Source organism: Excalfactoria chinensis, chromosome 1, assembly GCF_039878825.1.
Source record: "Excalfactoria chinensis isolate bCotChi1 chromosome 1, bCotChi1.hap2, whole genome shotgun sequence".
Classification (NCBI taxonomy): domain Eukaryota; kingdom Metazoa; phylum Chordata; class Aves; order Galliformes; family Phasianidae; genus Excalfactoria; species Excalfactoria chinensis.
The window spans coordinates 171364585-171382803 of NC_092825.1; the positions used below are offsets into that span (position 1 = coordinate 171364585).

General features: G+C 40.7%; 1 protein-coding gene across 1 annotated transcript in view; it reads left to right on the top strand.

Moving 5' to 3' along the window:
• Positions 1-1352: 1352 nt before the first annotated feature.
• Positions 1353-18219, top strand: part of TRPC6 (transient receptor potential cation channel subfamily C member 6) — an 82114-nt gene continuing 65247 nt past the window's right edge. The window contains exon 1 of the mRNA XM_072337963.1: positions 1353-1587. Coding sequence (XP_072194064.1) covers positions 1445-1587 — 143 coding nt within the window. The 5' untranslated portion in view covers positions 1353-1444. The remainder of the gene's footprint in view (positions 1588-18219) is intronic.

Sequence of the window (18219 nt, forward strand, 5' to 3'; positions counted from 1 at the left end):
AGGGGCAGCGAAACAGTAAGCAGAAGTTAGAAGGAAGCAGCAGAAGAAAATGGGAAATGGCTGAGTAGAATGAAAGGATGTGAGAAGAGAAGCAGTGGAAGACATTGGAATCCCCCCATCACAAAGCACTCTGTTAAAGGCAAGCAATTTTTCTTAGAGAAAAAATGTGAAGTATTATCAGCCACATGTTTTTCAATTGCAGAACCTGCCCATACTTCTGTGATATCTCTTTTTACAGTAATATGGAATAAGAAGCAGTACAAGAACTATAAAATACACACATTGCTATTAAACCTCCTACTTACAATGTTTCTTATGGTAAAAAGAAAGAAAAAGAATAGAAAGGGAAAGAAAAATCTTTGGCAACAGAACGAAGATGTAGAACTCACGAGATCATGACTTCAAGAGCAGGAGCTATGAGGAAAAAAAACTTCAGAAACTTTGAGCGACTGCAGAACTACCTTTAACTGCAGGCATTTTGGAACCTGGTATAAAGACCATGGTAATGTCAGCTAGATCTGGAGCTCTCCTTGCATCTTCTCTTGCAGCTCAGCAGGTGGCTCAGGCAGTCACCAAAGCCACCATCTGACAAGGGCATTTGGCAGCATAGGCAACATCAGCCAGCCTGTGTGTTTTGTTAAGGATGGTGCTGGTTGGCTACTCAGCCTTCCACCAAACTAGGGGAAGGTGCGTGCTCTGTATCAGTACAGGGCTGTGTGTTACCCAAATACGATACCAGCAAGAGCTGGGAGATGAGAACGCTGCTGTAGATCACATGTTATTTCTTCACTACTTTTTTTTTTTTTTTTTTTTTTTTTTTTTTAGAAAACTTTGTTTAGTATATTTCAGCTCTTACAATTTTCATTGGTAAAATCAGAACACCAAAACGATACCTCTGAAAGAGGGTAAAGACGAGTGGCACGTAACAGCAAAACTCCTCTCTTGCTTTTCTTTCCTTTTCCTTTTTCCTTCCTTTTCCCTTTCCTTCCTCTCCCCTTTTCCTTCCTTTTCCCTTTCCTTCCTCTCCCCTTTTCCTTCCTTTTCCCTTTCCTTCCTCTCCCCTTTTCCTTCCTTTTCCCTTTCCTTCCTCTCCCCTTTTCCTTCCTTTTTCCTTCTCTCTTTTCCCCCTCAGGAACCGACCGCTGCCCGCCTCCCCCCCCACCTCCCGCCCCCTCCCCGCGGGCCGCCTGACGCGCCGCAAACTTTCCGTCCCCCGCGCCGCCTCCGGAGCGGCGGGCGGCGGCTCCCGGGGCAGCGGTTGACATAGAAACCCCTCGCCGGACTCTGCGGGGCCCTCCGCACCGCCCGCCCTCCGCCGGGGGACGCGGAGCCGTGAGAAGCGGTGCCGCGGGGCGGGAAGGGCGGCGAGGCGGAGCCGGCCGTGCCTACGAGCGTTGAGGGAGCCGCCGGGAGCCCGCGGCCCCGGGCACAGCCGCGGGACACCATGAGCCAAGCGCAGCCCTACGGCCCGCGGAACGGCGGCTCCCCGGTGGCCGGCGCCCGGCGGAACGACAGCCAGGACTACCTGCTGCTGGACGCCGAGCCGAGCGAGGAGAGCGCGCTGCCGCCCTACGCCTTCTACCCCGTGTGAGTGCCGGGGGTCGGGGCCGGGGGAGCGGGACCGCCGCTGAGAGCGGAGCGGGCTGAGATCGCGCTGCTCCGGAGCGCAATTAGCGCTGGCTGATGGGGGCTGATACGCCGCGGAAATGTTAACTTGTACGCGGCCGCGTTGACCAAGCCATCGTCATCTCCTTCTCGCGTTTTGTCGGCCCCGTGTGATGGGGTTTCCTAAGTTTTGCTGGGTAGCTGCTCTCGTGTGAAGTAGGGTGCACGAGCATACGCAATGAGGACCAAATGCAACATAAATAACGAAGGTTCCGGCACCGGCAGCTGTTAAAATCCAGGTCAGCTGGCATTCAGCGTTCAGTGCCGCTCCGGTTCCGTGCTGTCCGGTGACGCCGCGCCCGGCACCGTGCGGTTAACAGCAAACAGGAGTTATAAGGATTCTCTGCTGTACTGCTCGAAGTGTTTCTGCTGCCGAGTGCTAAATCTGTGTGGTCATTAGCTATAATAACGTGCGTTATTGTGCAGTGGGCTTAAATCCCGCATCAAAATATATGAAAGCATCTCTTGAATGGTTTCCTGAGAAAAACGGAATGGTGATTAATTAGCACAGGGTCTGACTAGATGGACTTCAGCTCTGAGCTAACGTGACAGTCGTTGTGTTCTTTGGCTGCGTACTCATGGTTGCACAGCTGTGAGAGGGTACGTCTTTGGCAGGATCTGCTGTGATAGCACAACCAGAAATGGTTCCAAGATAAAAGAGGGGAGATTTAGAATGGATGTAAGGGGAAAAGTTTGTTGTTGTTGTTGTTGTTTTTATGATAAAGGTAGTAAAGCTCTGGAACAGGTTTCCCATACAGGTGGTGGATGCCCCAACCCTGGAGATATTGAAGGGCAAGCAGCAACCTGATGGAACTGTAGGTGTCCCTGTTCACTGGGGGACTTGGACTAAATGGCATTTAAAGGTCCCTAGCAACTCAAATGATTCTATGATTCTGCAGTGCTATGATTCCGTGTTTCCATGATCTTGCTTAAATGTTTTAAATAGTGTCTTAAAGGAAGATCTGCAAGAGCTGTGGGCTGCAGACATTTCAACCCATGTCAGCAGCTCTTGGGTCTGGCACACAGGTGTGATGATCACCTCTCCTCATCTCTGAATGTCTTTGAGGGAAATCTACATCCCAATCAAGTTTCTTTGTAGAGCTCCGGTGCACTAAATGCATGCATCTGTCTCAGATTATGTCATATCAAGGTCTTAGTGGACTGATTATGCTTTGCGGGTAGTTTTCAGACCCTGATGTTTCTCCCTCTGAGAAGTGTTTTCATCAGTTGAATCATAGAATCACAAGGTTGGTAAGGACCTATAACTGTCCTCCCATTACCATTGCTACCACAAGCCACTAAACTTGATCTCGTAGCTCCTCATCCAGACGCCTCTTGAACGCTGCCAGGGATGGTGACTCCACCACCTCCCTGGGCAGCCATTCCAGTGCCTGACCACTCTCTGAGAGAAAAAGTTCTTTCTTATGTCTAATCTCAACCTCCTCTGGTACAACGTGCAGCCATTGAGAACAGTCTTTGAGAACAGACAGATGCTACCTGATCTAAGGGGTGGATGTAACTTTGAGAAGTGTGACTCTTTCAATTTGTACATAATTGTTACCGAGAAGGATCCTTGAGTGAACCTTGATGGTTGGTGCACTTGTTGTTTTGGTTGCACAGTAAGCATGAGGAAGCTGTTATCTGTGGACTTCTCATTTTCTAAGGAGACACCTATGGCATCTGTAGACAATGTCTGCACAGGAGCACAGGACCAAGGAGGTCTTCTTAGACTGGCAGGGATGAATGCAGTTAGCATAGGCTCCTGTAGGACATGGTGATTACTAAGTGTAGGTTCTGAATTTTATACTGCCTAAAGTAACCACCTGTACTGAGTTGGACTTGACAATCCTTGTGGGTTCCTCCCTACTTCAGATATTCTATATTTTTCCTATTTTTGTTTTTGTTTTATTTATTTTTTCCTTATCGTGTTTAAATACTTTTTGCATATCTCTGTCTTGAGCCAGAACCAATTAGTTTTACCAGTGGCCTTCACATGTCTGAAAAGAAGATCAGATGGATGGTGTTTAGGTTGTATGATTTATAACCTCTGTAATCTACATGTGATAAGAATACTTCTCTTTCTTTCTTGTGAAATCCTCAAACGACTGGTATTTCATGATCATAGAATCATAGAATCACCAAGGTTGGAAAAGACCTACAAGATCATCCAGTCAGACCGTTCACCTATTACCAATAGCTCCCACTAAACCACGTCCCTCAACACAACATCCAGTCTTTCCTTGAACACCCCCAGGGTCGGTGACTCCACCACCCCCCTGGGCAATGATGTTGTTATGGTAAAGTGTATTGTATGAACCCTACCTTGTATCCATAGAGTCATAAGGTCCCTGGAGGTCTTGAATGTACTGCCAGTGAAAAGACTATTACCCAGACAAATAAGGTACGTAAAATCAGTGCTTCACTTGCTGTGAGTTTAACTGGGCTCAATGGGCATATCCTATTAAGTCTGTCCTTACATAGGTATTTGGTATTTATTCTTTAGGTACTTCTCCAGACCTCTGGTGGTCTAGGAGCCAAACGTGCTGTGAGGTACCAGAGTTTTCTTTGAAAATGCTTGTAGGAATCCTTGGTGGTCATTGGGTTAGGTGTTTATTTGGTGGAGTCTGTCCATTGGGACAGAGCTGTATGTCACTTGAACATGGATATTATATCTATGCTTAAATGCAGACACATGAAAAAAACCCTTCAGATTACATCAGCTGCTGTTTTAAAATGATTTAATTAAAGCTGCTTGCATTTCACTTACATTATTTCTTGGTGCACCCCATTGCTATGGATGTTTTTGTCAAACTAACTGGAAAATGATGGGCATCATTTGCACATGTAAAAATGCCCCAGGAACATCTTGTATGATGTTGATTAATGCAGGGCAGGAAAGTAGAGTACAGATGAGGTCCAGAAGGTCTGCAGTGTGCCTCCTTTCCAATGCTTTGAGAACACATGTAGCAGTGGAATATGACATGACTCCCACTTAAATTGGCTGACACCAAGGAGCAGTTTCCTGGAATGGTCAATTAGTGTTTATGCTGACTTTACTGCATGTGTTGTTTCTAGATCATGTTTTTCGTGCTTTTCTTTGTCAATGCCTTGAATACTGTAGTTTCTGGATTCTAAAATTAATATTTTAAGAGAACCATTTCTTGTATCTGCAGTTTAAGCCCTAATCCATGAAGTACTACTACTTTAGTTCAGTAATGTTACTCCTGAGCTTTCATATACAGTCCCTTTGTAAAAGGAAATGACTGTTTAATAAAACATTGAGTTTGCCTTCTTTTTGTTGTTGTTTGAGAAGATTTTTCAGATAGTTGGTTACTTTTAATATTGTGTAGTTATGTTAAAATAATTGCTTGTGATCAATCTGATTGGCACAGTGTTGTGTCAGTGAGTTACTGTTTTTATTTACATTTAGACTGAGACAGTATAAATACTTACATGTATTCATATGTGCATATATACTTAAATACTTATATGCATATATACTTAAATACTTAATAATAATAAATGATTATTAATTTAATACTTAATCACTAAGTTTGAAATACTGACCTGTCACTGTTAACTGACTCTGTGAGTAGTAAGAGACATGGCAGAATTACTTACATGTTTGAAGCTTTCTCTGAGTTTCTGTGCTATTACATAACATCGTATTTCATATTGAATGAATAGGGATCAGCAACACTCTTTCCAAAGAGCAGCTTTGCCGTGTCTGAGGTAAGTACTACTTTCCTGCATACAAGACTTCAGCAAGAGGCTCTAGTGGGAATTTGTGCTGAAATAGCGTGCTTTTCAGAACCTTGGGTAGGGAAGACACTTCTCTGGTGATTTGCAGAATGGTTTCCAAAATGGGAGGTTTCTTTCTTAGGAATGTTATAATTGCATGTTTAAAATGTTACATAAGGAAACACTCTTTCTAGTAGTCTTCTTCCAGCTAGTTATTAAACCTGGTCTCCAATGTGTTGAAAGATGCATTACCACATGTAAGTCAGAAGATCACCTGCTGAAGTACAAAAATGTGCATAAATTCTCCTTCTTTTGCGAATAGTTTGCAGGTAAAAAACCCAGTTTTGTACTTTAAAAGAAGACGGAAAGTGCATTTTCAGGTCTTAGCCCAAATCTGAGCACTGATATGCAGTGGAATTTGAAAAGTGACAGTATTTGTGTGTACTTCCCTTCTGGAAACGTGGGATTGAAGAATAAATGGCCAGCATACAGAGGTAGTCAGAATGCACTAATGCACTTCGACATCTGATTGTATTACTTATTTATATGTTGAAATATTTTGTGTTGTGAAAAGAAATATGTTTTCTCATACATGTAAGGAAGAACAATTAGGCATTAAAATGTCAGTTGTAAATTAAACAAGGCACACAAATTATTGGATGAAAGTAGGGAAGAAAAAGATTCTGATATTCATAACTGCCTCGAGGTGCAGCTTAATTCTCAGCTTCTGTGGTTTTCAAATCAAATGTTTCTTGACATTATTAAAGGCAATGTATGCTTTAAACTGCTTCCTCTGTTAAATAATACACTACATAATTTCTTTTCTGCCTGCAATATGAGAATTTCTGCTGTTGACATAGCATCATTTTTTGTCTGCAGCCTTAACTCTCTTACTTGAAATGACCTGTAAAATTATCTTCCAGACTCTTCATTAGAAATAATCTCTTTGGGGAGCAGTGTGCAGTGTGTCAGCTGTGTTTCAGAACTGGTCCCATTTCTGAGATCCTGCATCCTCTCAAAATCTCTTGCAGTAGTTTAGCTGACAATGTGAAGATACAAACGTGAGTTCTGTTGATAGTGGATAATGTTGTAGTGTAACCATGCAGCTTAATCCATAAAGTGAACAAAGCTGGCTGGGGGTGGGGATCATGTTGATTGTGTTCAAAGTAATCTCTTCAGGTATGTCCCTGGAGCACGCTCTATATTCCGTAGATGGAGTCTTCTCGTAGGTTTGTTCTATGCTTTGAAGCTGCCAGAAATACAGTAAGCTTGTGCTGAAACTGGTACAAGGCCTGAAAATTGCTTCTCAAATATGAGTTGAGGCACACGTGTTCATTTTTTGGTGAAGACTTGAGTGATTTATTGGATTTAGCTGCTAGGTACTTGTTTATTTGTGGTGTACGAATTCACTAATGTAGCAGTGAACTTCCATCAACTGCATTGCCAGAGCAATGACCTATGAGAAGACTTTATCATCAGTTTTCCATGACTTGTTGTAATATTTCTGCAAGCTTGTTCATAATGCCAATTTGATGAGTAAGATCGCCAGTCTCTGGTGTGCACAGCTTTCTTCAGCAGGGTAAAAGGAAAAGAGCTAATGTTGGATCAATATAAGTGTTGTCTATCTGCATTCCTACACCATGCCCTTTAACGAAGGCCATTTCCTGGGGTTCTGTTAGGAGAAGTCCTATTAATTTCTGCACTACTGGAATGTAACTTCATTTTGGTAAAGGAATAAAAAGCTGAATGGAACAAAGCAACAGTGTTGAGGATGTGGATTTACAGGGTGAAACCTTTCTTGTAGGTGGGCTGCTTTATTTTAATGTGGAATTGCAGTCATGAAATACAAGTGACAAATAGTAATAATAACAGTAGTTGTGTAATAACGGTAGTTGTGAATCAGTGAGATGTAGATGTGATGTCCGCCTCTTTGTTCAAACATTCCTTCAGTCATGCCATTAGTCATACCACTGTTAACATCAACACATAGTTAATGAAATTAATTAAATCAAAACCAACCTGAGCTTGTCCAGAGCCAGCTGAGAAGAATGTGACCTGAGTTATTATTTTTTGCCCTTTGAAATTAAGTTATGGTTTCGATGTCAATATTTGCCTTAGTGAAAAATTTAAAGAACTGAAATTTTAAATGTTTTTGTTATGTTGGCCTTTCCTGTGCAGGTGGAAGGAAGGATGATGAGCCAAAGGATTATGCTGTATGCAAATTGCATGGAAAAAAAGACCAACAAAACAGAATACGGATTACAAGGTTTGATGATGCAGCATTGTTGGTTTCAAAGAATATTCAGACCGGGAAATTATCATGAAACTTTCCTGCTGCTTTGGTGTTAAATTTTGAATGAAACAGTGCCTCTCTTAAAAATGACATAAAGTATTCATTTAAGACCTGATCTCAGTGGAGGTACTGGGAGTTTTGCTGGGTAGCCCAAATGTTTATCAGGCTCATGCTGAGGATAATCTTCTAGAACAGATTTACACTATTCTATAACCTCTGAGCTGCATGGGAGACTTCCTAATCAGGCTTTGGTCAGTCACTGATATAAGGACAAACTTATGCTGTTGAGCCCATAGTTCCTTTGAGAAAGAGGATCCTTGCTTTAGCCATGGTCATGCAAGCAGACTTTTCTACTCACAGCTGAGAGCAAGGAGGCATTAAAAAGGCTGCCAGAAGCCACAGACATCTTGATTCCTCTTTATTTTTTTTTTTTTTTAAATTTAATTTAATTTAATTTTATTTATTTTTTGTATTGTAGTCAGCATAACTAACAAGTAGGCTAGCTGGCTGATAGTATGGACTGCAGTGCTGATCTGTTGCCTCTGGTCTCCTTTTGGTGATAATTCAGATGGATGCTCAGTGGCTCTGATGGCTAATTTCCTGTAGGCCCATGCTGGGTTTCACCATGTTCTGGTTGATATAACTGATTGCTTTAGAAGGCTTTCAGAATGGAAGATTCTCATATCTTCAAGAAGTGATGTTCTTTCTCTTCTTTGTTTGTGGCATACATATTGCACATGTTCTATACATGATTTTCTTCCCTTTTTTAGAACTGGTAGCTGCATCAGATTGCTCATCTTTGTTAGACCTACACTCTGTACATGTCTTCTGCCTGCCAAGTGGTAGCAACTCATTGCTCGGCACTTCTTGTAAGGCTGCCTCAGCCTGTTACAAACACAGTGCACACAGTCCAGCTGTCAGCCTGCCAAAAGCTGGGCACTTGGCAGCTGGGAGAGATTCTTAGGACAACAACATTTTAAATGATGACCTGTGTCAATTATTAATACTTCTGCAGCATCCATCCTATTGCAGGAGCAAGTAACAGCAGTAATAGTCATGTGTGCATGTTGAATGAGGTTGTAGAGCCTCCTTCTTTGGAAACATTCAAGATCCATCTGGATACTTGCCCACATGACCTGCTACAGAGAACCTGCTTTAACAAGGAGGTTTTATCTTGGTGATGTCTAGAGGTCCCTTCCTATACCTGTAAGTCTGCAACTCTGTGTGATTCTGTGAATCCAGACAGTAATTTTAACAGAGGTGCAGTTTGTAGAAGGATGCTTTGGAAACTGGCATCACAAAGCTCAGGAAGTCTGTGCTGCTGAGACTCACTGCAGTAATATTTCTGCTCATCACAGAGTGGGAAGGTGCCCTGCCTTCTGGTTCCCCCTGAGCCCTTCACATCTCTGAGTTTGCAGTGGGAAAGGTGCCTGATTTTCTGATCTCTTAGCATTTGTCCCGTGTGTAGCAACACAAGCAGCTCTGAGAGTCAACAAGACCAGTTCTAACTCCCAAAGCCTAAAAGGTACAGAACCTGGTGCCAGGAATGATAACAGGTGATAAACAGTGGATTGCATTTTTTTCCTAAACATTTGCAGTACATTATTCATTATTCATGTGCCAATATTTGTGGCCAAATTCCATGAATTTCTAATCATGTTTAGTGATTGATATAGGATCAGATCCATTGTACTGTACTTTTCATGTTGATAATCATTTCTGAAAACAGCAAACCTTGTTCACAGCGGAAGTTGTTCTTAGCCAGATGTTTTTCATGTTAAGAGACCACAAACAAATTTTCCTTTCCATTTTGCAATTCAATAGCTGGTTTTCTGTATTAGTTTAGTTCTGCTCTACCGATCTTTGTTTTTATGTATTATTTCCTTAAGCTAATTTAAAATTGTTTTCTGTTTGAAAGTATTTTTCTCAAGTTTATTAATGTAATGTCATAACTACCGTGACTATCTCATTGATTATCTGTACTTGTGAGGATGGTTAGTGCTGATGTTGAAGATACATTTATATTCTTTTTAATGAAAGATTTATTGATTTATAGCTAATTGTGATAAATCTAATATGAACCAGATTTATTAAATAGAAAAAGATTTTGAAATTGTAATTTAGAGCCTGTGGAAATTTTATCACAGAGACAATGAAGGAGATAATATTTTATAAGTTCACATAAACATCTACTGTACTAGTTGCATTTATTTAAAGGGAAATCCAGTGCAACAAGAACACCTGAGCCTCTTTTAGCTCTGAAATGAAGGACAAATATGTTCATGGTTGGTGATGAGGTGCTGGCACAAGTTGCCCAGAAAAGCTGTGGATGCCCCATCTCTGGAGGTGTTCAAGCTCAGGTTTGAAAGGACCCCTGGAAGTCTGACCTGATGGGTGGCAGCCCTTCTCATGGCAGAGGGGTGGTAACTAGATAATCTTCGAGGCCTCTTCCAACCCAAGCCATTCAGTGATTCCATGATCTCCCAATGGCCTGCCCACTTCCTCCCTTTTGCATTCTTCTATGCATTTGGCTCTGGATTTGTCCTGATGAGAGCACATAGGCTAGGATGAGCTCAGGGGGTTCTAGACTTGTATAGGACCAACATGTACCAGGGAGGTGAAGTTAAATCAATTCCAGTGCAGCAGGATATTTGAAGATACTTGCAGTAAAACCCTTAAAATTTCCACTGAGACATTTAAGTCCTGCTCCAACTAAGTTATCTGACACATCAGATGCAAAAAGCTGCTGCTGTTTGTCAGCAATTACTCTTCCACTCTATAGCTCTTCTTTTCCCCATCTCTTAGAACACAATTTCCTATAATTTATCAAGACTGCTTGGGAAGACTGCTGTTTTCTTAGCTTTCTCAAGTGAACCTTGGAATCTTATTCTTCCCTTTCAGTGTACTATTTAATTTTCCTTTCTGTCTCTGCATGTAGAAACCTGAATTAAATAATGCAATGACTATTAATAAAAATTGCATTTAAGAGTGTTAATGCTAATGGAAGTTAATTAGTATAACTTAAGTTTTAGGTAGTGGAGATGGGATGAAATTTTGCCTGACATTTTATATGGCCTCACTTCAATATTCTCACTTCAGAATCTTAAAAAAAATGCACAACATCAAAGCCATTGGGAAGCTTGACCACAGCCCATGTGACTGCTTTGAGTCACAGCAAGGCCAGCCAAGCTGTGAGGGTCTGTAACAGCCTCTGACTGCCCAGGAAAGATGAAGGAGGTACAGCAAGGTGGAAGGAAGAATAATTGCAAGTGTCTTGGACTGGCATCTTGTAACAAGGAAAACCAGACTGGGAGAGAAATGTAAATATCTGATGGAAAGATCTACATTATGTAAAACATTTTGAAGAGCGTTACTAACTTAAAAGTCTGCAATAACTGAGCCAGGGTGTGCAGACAAAAGTTGGGTCTCAGAATGAGCATTCCTTGCTGTATGAAGCAGTAGAAATGAATGTTTCTGCCTTTCTTCAGAAAAGAATTTTAGAGGATTAGGTCAGAAAGTTACTTAATCCATTAGCAGCATATGATAGAGTAGATAAACAGAAATAGATGTGACAGTGAAATTTTGGCGCTGCTTTGTTTGATAAAATAATAATGCTCTTACCTAACAGGTTGATATATAAAATATATGCTGGGATTTCTTACCCCGCAGCCACTTCCAGCCTAAAATAAGCAACAGAGTTGAAAAGCAGGGCTCGAGGGGTAGGGAAACTGAAAAAAGAATCTGTACAAGGATTAAAAGGGCAGTAAGGCTAATGACTCTGGTCTTACAAAACTATCTGAGGATCTTTAATGACCTGAGGTTACTATGTTACTGATTTTTGCATCTCATCAGAAAAACAGCAATCTTCGTATCTGTCAGTGGGAGCACTTGATAATATCTTATAGGGAGATTAACCAGCTTGGGTTTCTGCAGGATCTCTGACCTGCCTGCATTAATTGATGGGGAAATCATTGGTGCCAGGATGGCAGCACTACTGTGTGTATGTGCCTGTCACTGGACTTGGCCTGCATGCCTCAGTTCATCAGAAGGTTGGAAGTTGCATGGATATACATGCAGAAGAGGAGGGCTCACCAATTGGAAATATGATGCAGTATCTATCTGGATTTTGTTTTTATTGAAGCTTGAAGAGAGTGTGGAAGGGCTGATGAATGTGCAGATATTGCCCCAAAGACAAATGTATGTGCATATATGAAGGTGCAGGACCTTACAAGCACTCCTGGTGTTGATAATATGGGAGCAAATTCTGATTACTTCGTGTTCCTGAGCTTTACCTCTCTTGGAATCTGATTTCATGAGTTTTGGAATTCTAGATAAGGTTCTACATATCACATATTGTGGATCAAGCATAACAGAATTAACAGAAATTCCACACTCATATATGGTTTGTTTTCAAATCCTACATCATTTAGTAACAATGTCAGGAATATTAGCATTCATTTGCTTTTGTTTTATACATGGGGTTTGGGTTGGAATGTGGAAATCCTGCTGGTACCTCCTTTCGTCTCTGTGGCAGTCTTTGATATTTTCTCTTAGTTTAAGATTGCTGCTTGGGTGATAGAATGGCAGCAGATGCAGGAAAGGCTGAGGAGTCTGTCTGAGACTATGCAGCCAGCCTCATTGCATGAGTTCCTTCCACTCTGCGTTGCCTGGAAGAGATAGATCCCTCCAGAGGATGGCTCCTGAGGTCTGCTCCAGGATGGGGTGAATCACACTGGTGACTGAAGTGTTGTAGAATGATTCTTGATGAATGGAGCATTTGTAAGTCACAATGTGCAGATGTGCTGCCGCTGACTTGATGACTGTTGTATGCCTGTGTGGAGAATACTATCCTCAGTTTTCATTATCTGTGAATGGGCATTTTATCCTCTTTTTGTATGCTTTGTAGTGTAGCTCAAGGATGATAACTTAAACATGGAAGATGATGTAGATTTCAGAAATGATAAATAAATCATATGAAGTGAAAAACAGCACATAATGCTTTGACTGAGGCTAAACTGATGTATATTTATATGGACGGATTTTCTCATCCTTGCCTACTGAACTAAAGAACATTAAGACTGATGTATTTTTGGGGGGAGAGGTGAGAATGACAAGGGATATTTTTCACATTAATTGCCTGCACTTCATTAGAGAACAGAGGCAGGAAGAAGAATAGATACTAATTGCTTTATCCTTTAACAGAAGTAATTTTGCCTATAATCTCAGTTTCAAATGCAAGCCAAGCAATTAAGAGCATGATCTTTTCATTAGCTAAACTTCCAATATACAAATGTCTTAAATCTGATGAATTTTTAATACATAACAATATATTCATTGAATATATTGAAGATTTTGCAGAATTTCACCTTACTTTCCCCTTGGTCAGCATGGATGAAGTAGAATTGGTAGCAAGTGATATAACTGTCTCAGAATAGAATTTCTTACAATTAAGGCTGTTTACCAACATTCTGTGATGTCAGATCACGTTCTCCCCTCTGAATTGTACTCATGGCTCACTGACATCACCTTTATTTAATTTAATGCTTCTGTAGTCAGCATGCAGCCTAGCACAGGGGGGATTTGAGAATGTTCCTCAGTTGAAAGAAGGATTTTGCTCTGCCATTTTTTTAAACGATAAAATAGAATCTATATAAAATTCACATAATGTTTACACAGGAGACAGGCACATTGACTGTTTGAGAAAATAAATAAATAAATAAAAATCTGCATTTTCAATATCATAGTGACCTGAAAATTAATCCAAAATTAGTGTCCTCCATCCAGAAACAATTTACACGGACAGGTTTTTGTTTGTTTCAGATGGCTTTAGTTGCCCTGGGAATTTAAGGATGCTGCCCGCTGAATATTGTAGGAGAGTTGCTATTTTATCCTCAAGGCTGAAAGGCACCTGAGATAAATGTCTCTCTTAGAGACATGAAGGCAGTTCTGGGGAGACAGAATTGCACGAGAGATGCAGCAGCAAAATACTGTTTTTGATTGAGAAGTAATTTCAGAATATTTGTAGCTTTTTGGAGGGGGATAGTTCATTTTTAAAATATATTGCTATTATATTGGGAGAGGGGAAATATTGTCCCAGGTGGGAACTACTGGCCAGACAACCCTGGAATAGCAGCACAATGTGGCTGGCAGCCTTTCTTCATAAGAAAAATGGTGCAAGATTTGGAGCTCTGAATGTACATGGACATTCAGGTGTATCCTTCGTCTTGAGTGCTCAGGCTGGCTCAGCAGCAGGCTGCTGCCTCCTGGGTTGTAAGGGGCATAACAATGACCTACTTTGAGGTGGAGTGTCTGGATCGGACCCTGAGTTTGTACTGTATGACTACAGCAAACAGTAAAGTTTGTTGCAACTTTATCAGTTTAATATGTTCCAATCATTTAGTAAGCATGTTTCTTTCTCTACCAATCCTTGGGCATATTCATATGCGGTGGTACTAACAGTCTTTAGCCTGGGTACAGGCAGTGGACTAGTAATAGAATATATTCAGTGAAACATGTTGCAGTATTTTCAGTAATGGGATGATACAGTTTAGCAGTAAAACTGACCAGACTTTGCCCTTGAGGTTGATTTGGTACTTTCCCAATTGTGGAGTGGTTCTAACTTTTGTTAGAAGGTGTGAATTTTCTATTATTATTATTATTATTATTATTATTATTATTATTATTATTATTATTATTATTATTATTATTATTATTATTATTATTATTTAAATAAACTTGTGAACCTAAGTATAGAATGCTGTAATTTAATCTTATGGGAAATTGGAACTTAGAGGTGCCACTGAAGTTCTGTGTAGGTTAGTGTGATTCCGCTGGGCATAACCTGGAAATCTCTTTACAGCCTTGGCTGAAGAGTCAGATTATGCCCTGCTAAGTAACCCCTGACCTCAAGACTGGGACACAAAATGGAAGGGAACAAGAAAGCTTTTGCTGCTGTATGTGTTACTAAAATTATCAATTATGAGAATATAAGAGGAAGTAAACATCAGAGCACCAAATGACAACTAATTACCTTACAAAAAAAAAAAAAAAAGAAAAAGAAAAGAAAAAAATAAAAGAATGCAAAAAATGATGCAATTTGGAGGAATATAGATAATGAGGGATGCAGAAAATAAGAAGAGTGACTTTTATTACAACCTGTCTACAATCATCAGTCAACATCATTCTAAAAATTCAAGGTAAATTTCAGAATGCAAAAAAGTCAGCTGAACTGATGCATCTTCTTCACCATGGAACTTTAGTTTTCCCATGTACTTAACTTTGCACAGTGGAGAAAAGGGACGGGGAAACTATTTACATTTTATTTCTTGTGTGCAGCACAAGTGATGTATCGACTAGGCTACCTTCATATTCAAGAGATAACTTCTACAAGGGAGTGACTCACTATTCTGAACTCTTCTACACTGTTAGGCTAGAGAGTAGGTTTGCCAGTCTCAAGAGGATCATGGGAAGAAAAAACTTCTAGGTAAACAAAAATTGCAAGCAAAGCTCTGCAAATTTCATTATTATTATTATTATTATTATTTTCTCTCATTTGGGATTATCACTCTGTGGAGTTGGCATTTTTCCAGATGCTATTCAAAAGTGAAAGCTAAATAAGTCTGGGATTTCTATTCACATGAGAAGTTATTGTTTTCCTATTTGTTCTCATGCTAGAGTAGTTAAAATGTTAAAAATTCCTTTTTTTTTTTTTTTTTTTTTTTTCTTCCTCTAGAAAACCCTGTTCTCAGAAATGTTCACCATTCACTCTTTGATCAGATTGTTTCATTATGTCTGAAATAAAAGTATATGGTTTTGCTTTGTGGAAGACACCTGCAAATCATGAGTGAGTCAATTCAACATTAATTGCTTTGTTTCTTCCCCCATGGCAGATTGTAGAGAGGATGGTTTCAGCTCTCCTGTAGCACATATGTGGTTTGTCTCCCATGGCATACGGCAGAATTCAGAGCATATCTGTGCTTGTGCATTGCAAGGGTGTTCTCTGGGGAGACCAGCCCCTGTGAGACGGTGGTGGCTGAGGCTACAGTTTGGTCTCCTTTCATCACCTTCAAAATGCAGTCAAATGCTCTGTGGGAAAGACCCCTTTAATTCTCATTTCTGCTGGGTTAGTTTTTCCCTAACAAATATCTGTCCACCCCAAAAAACTGATGTCTTAGAGTCTTAATTCTGCTACTATGTGTGGAAGTTCTGACTAAATATTCCTCAAACTGTTATTCTGGTTTGAATAATCAAACTTGTCATGTTAAGTGATAGACGTTAATGTTTCTATGTAACTAAAAGGTTTTAATTATATTATGATTGTTTTGTAGAGTAGGTTGTAACATTAGAAATTCTTTTGACAGCAATGAGAAGTAGGCAAGAAATATGTTCAGTGGATATTTGATGTTGTGCTACAGTGGTAGTTCTCCAAACTCCGTGTGTTAATGTGTCAGTTCAAATAAATGCCTCTATGGGATATTTATTACATCTATTTTTTTCAGTTAAGAGAATGATCCAGTGGTAAGGTGCATGACTGGGGTGTCCACTGGTGGTTTTGGGCCACCAAACATACACCTTTACTAGATCAGGTTGCCCAGGGCCCCATCCAACCTGGTCTTGAACACCTCCAAGGACGGGGCATCTACAGCCTCCCTGGGCAGCCTGTTCCAGGGCCTAACCACTCTACTAGTAAAGAACTTCCCGCTAACATCCAACCTAAATCTTCCCTCCTTCAACTTGGATCCATTTCCCCTTGTCCTGCTATTATCAGCCCTTTCAAAGAGTTTACTCCCCTCCTGGGTGTAGGTTCCCTTCAGGTACTGAAAGGCTGCAATGAGGTCACCCCGCAGCCTTCTCTCCTCCAGGCTGAACAAGCCTAACTCCTTCAGCCTGTCCTCATAGGGGAGGTGCTCCAGCCCCTGATCATCTTCGTGGCCCTCCTCTGGACCCTTTCCAAACTCTCTATGTCCTTCTTGTACTGAGGGCTCCACACCTGGACACAGTACTCCAGATGGGGCCTCACAAGAGCCGAGTAGAGAGGGACAATCACCTCCCTATCCCTGCTTACCACCCCTCTCCTGATGGAGCTGATGGAGCCCCAATATCACTTTGTTAAATACATACTGCCTTGCTTCTTTAATTAACTACTCATCACATTTGCATAATAAAAATGAGTACTTCCTGGCACACATGTGGTGAAGTGCTCATTCATTTCATCACTTTCTTTTCTCTAATACATCTAATACCTTCATTGGTACTGGAGGCGGAAATAGACAGATATCCTTGGCTATTGGCTACACAGAGGGTGGGGGGTGCATAATGAATCCAAGATCAAACCTTAGCAAAGTTAGTATAGTTTAAAATAATAAATCACTTGTCAGTGATCTGTCAGCAAGGAGTTACCATGTGAATCCAAGTGGGTCTGTGCAGGTGTTAATTAATCTCCAGAAGTGTCCCTACTCAAGGGGAGATTCTAGTGTGCAGCCAACTCTGTGCAAGGGGTTCTTAGGCTGCTTACTCTTTATATGGTAAGATGATGGACTCACAGTCATACAACTTAGTTTGGATCTATTGAACTAGGAGTCATCAGTTCCCTGAGCACCCATTTTGAGACGATATGGCAGTCATTAACTATCTTACATTAAACCTGTATTGTTATCAGTCCCAAGGACAAGCTCTTTCATACCTCACTGTCTGCAGTAGGTCTTGGCATGGAGACCAGGCTGGGGGGTGGGGGGGGGGGGGGGAATGACAAGTAGTGCACTGTCACACCTGTCTGTAATTCATATTTTGCCATGTGGTTTTGTTTTATTGTCAGTTCTGTGCTGTAGAAAATTATGATTATTATACTACAGACTCTGACTTTAATGCATACTTTATTTAAAATATGACCAGATTGGGAAAAGCAATAAAAAGATGCCAACAGCTGAAATTAATAGTTTTACAAAAATAAAATGAAAATACCAAAATACCTGATTTAGTTTGCTTGCCTTTTGCATCCTGTCTCTGACCAAGGAAGGAGGATAGGAAAAAGCAAGTAAAAATACTGGACTTGTCATGTTTTCCCTCTCATGGTCTTCTCTTATTAAAGCATTTTATGTTAGTCCAAGCATCCTTTTTGTAATTTTCTTTAGCTTTTCTCATGGAGACATTTTTTTTGTTTCTCTGACCTTTTTGCTTATAGCTTAGCCCATTGCCTGGGACTACACAACTGTGTTAAAAGTAATGGTGAAAATTTACTTTGATTCATGCCAGAAGTAATTCATACCTTTAGAAGACAGGGAAAAAGAAAATGAGACAGCCTTGCGAGGTAGGTCTGTATTCTGTGCCTGTGTTTAACCCTGTGCTCTGATCTCCCCATGCACTTGTTGAGGTGTGCAACAGTTGGGTTTACATGCATTCAAAAACTGGAATGAACTCATTAAACTGTACTCTGTGATGTATGTTTGTTTTCATTTATAAACATAAATAAGCTCATATTTGCATACATACTCACAGACATTCCCACATCACCTTCCTTCACT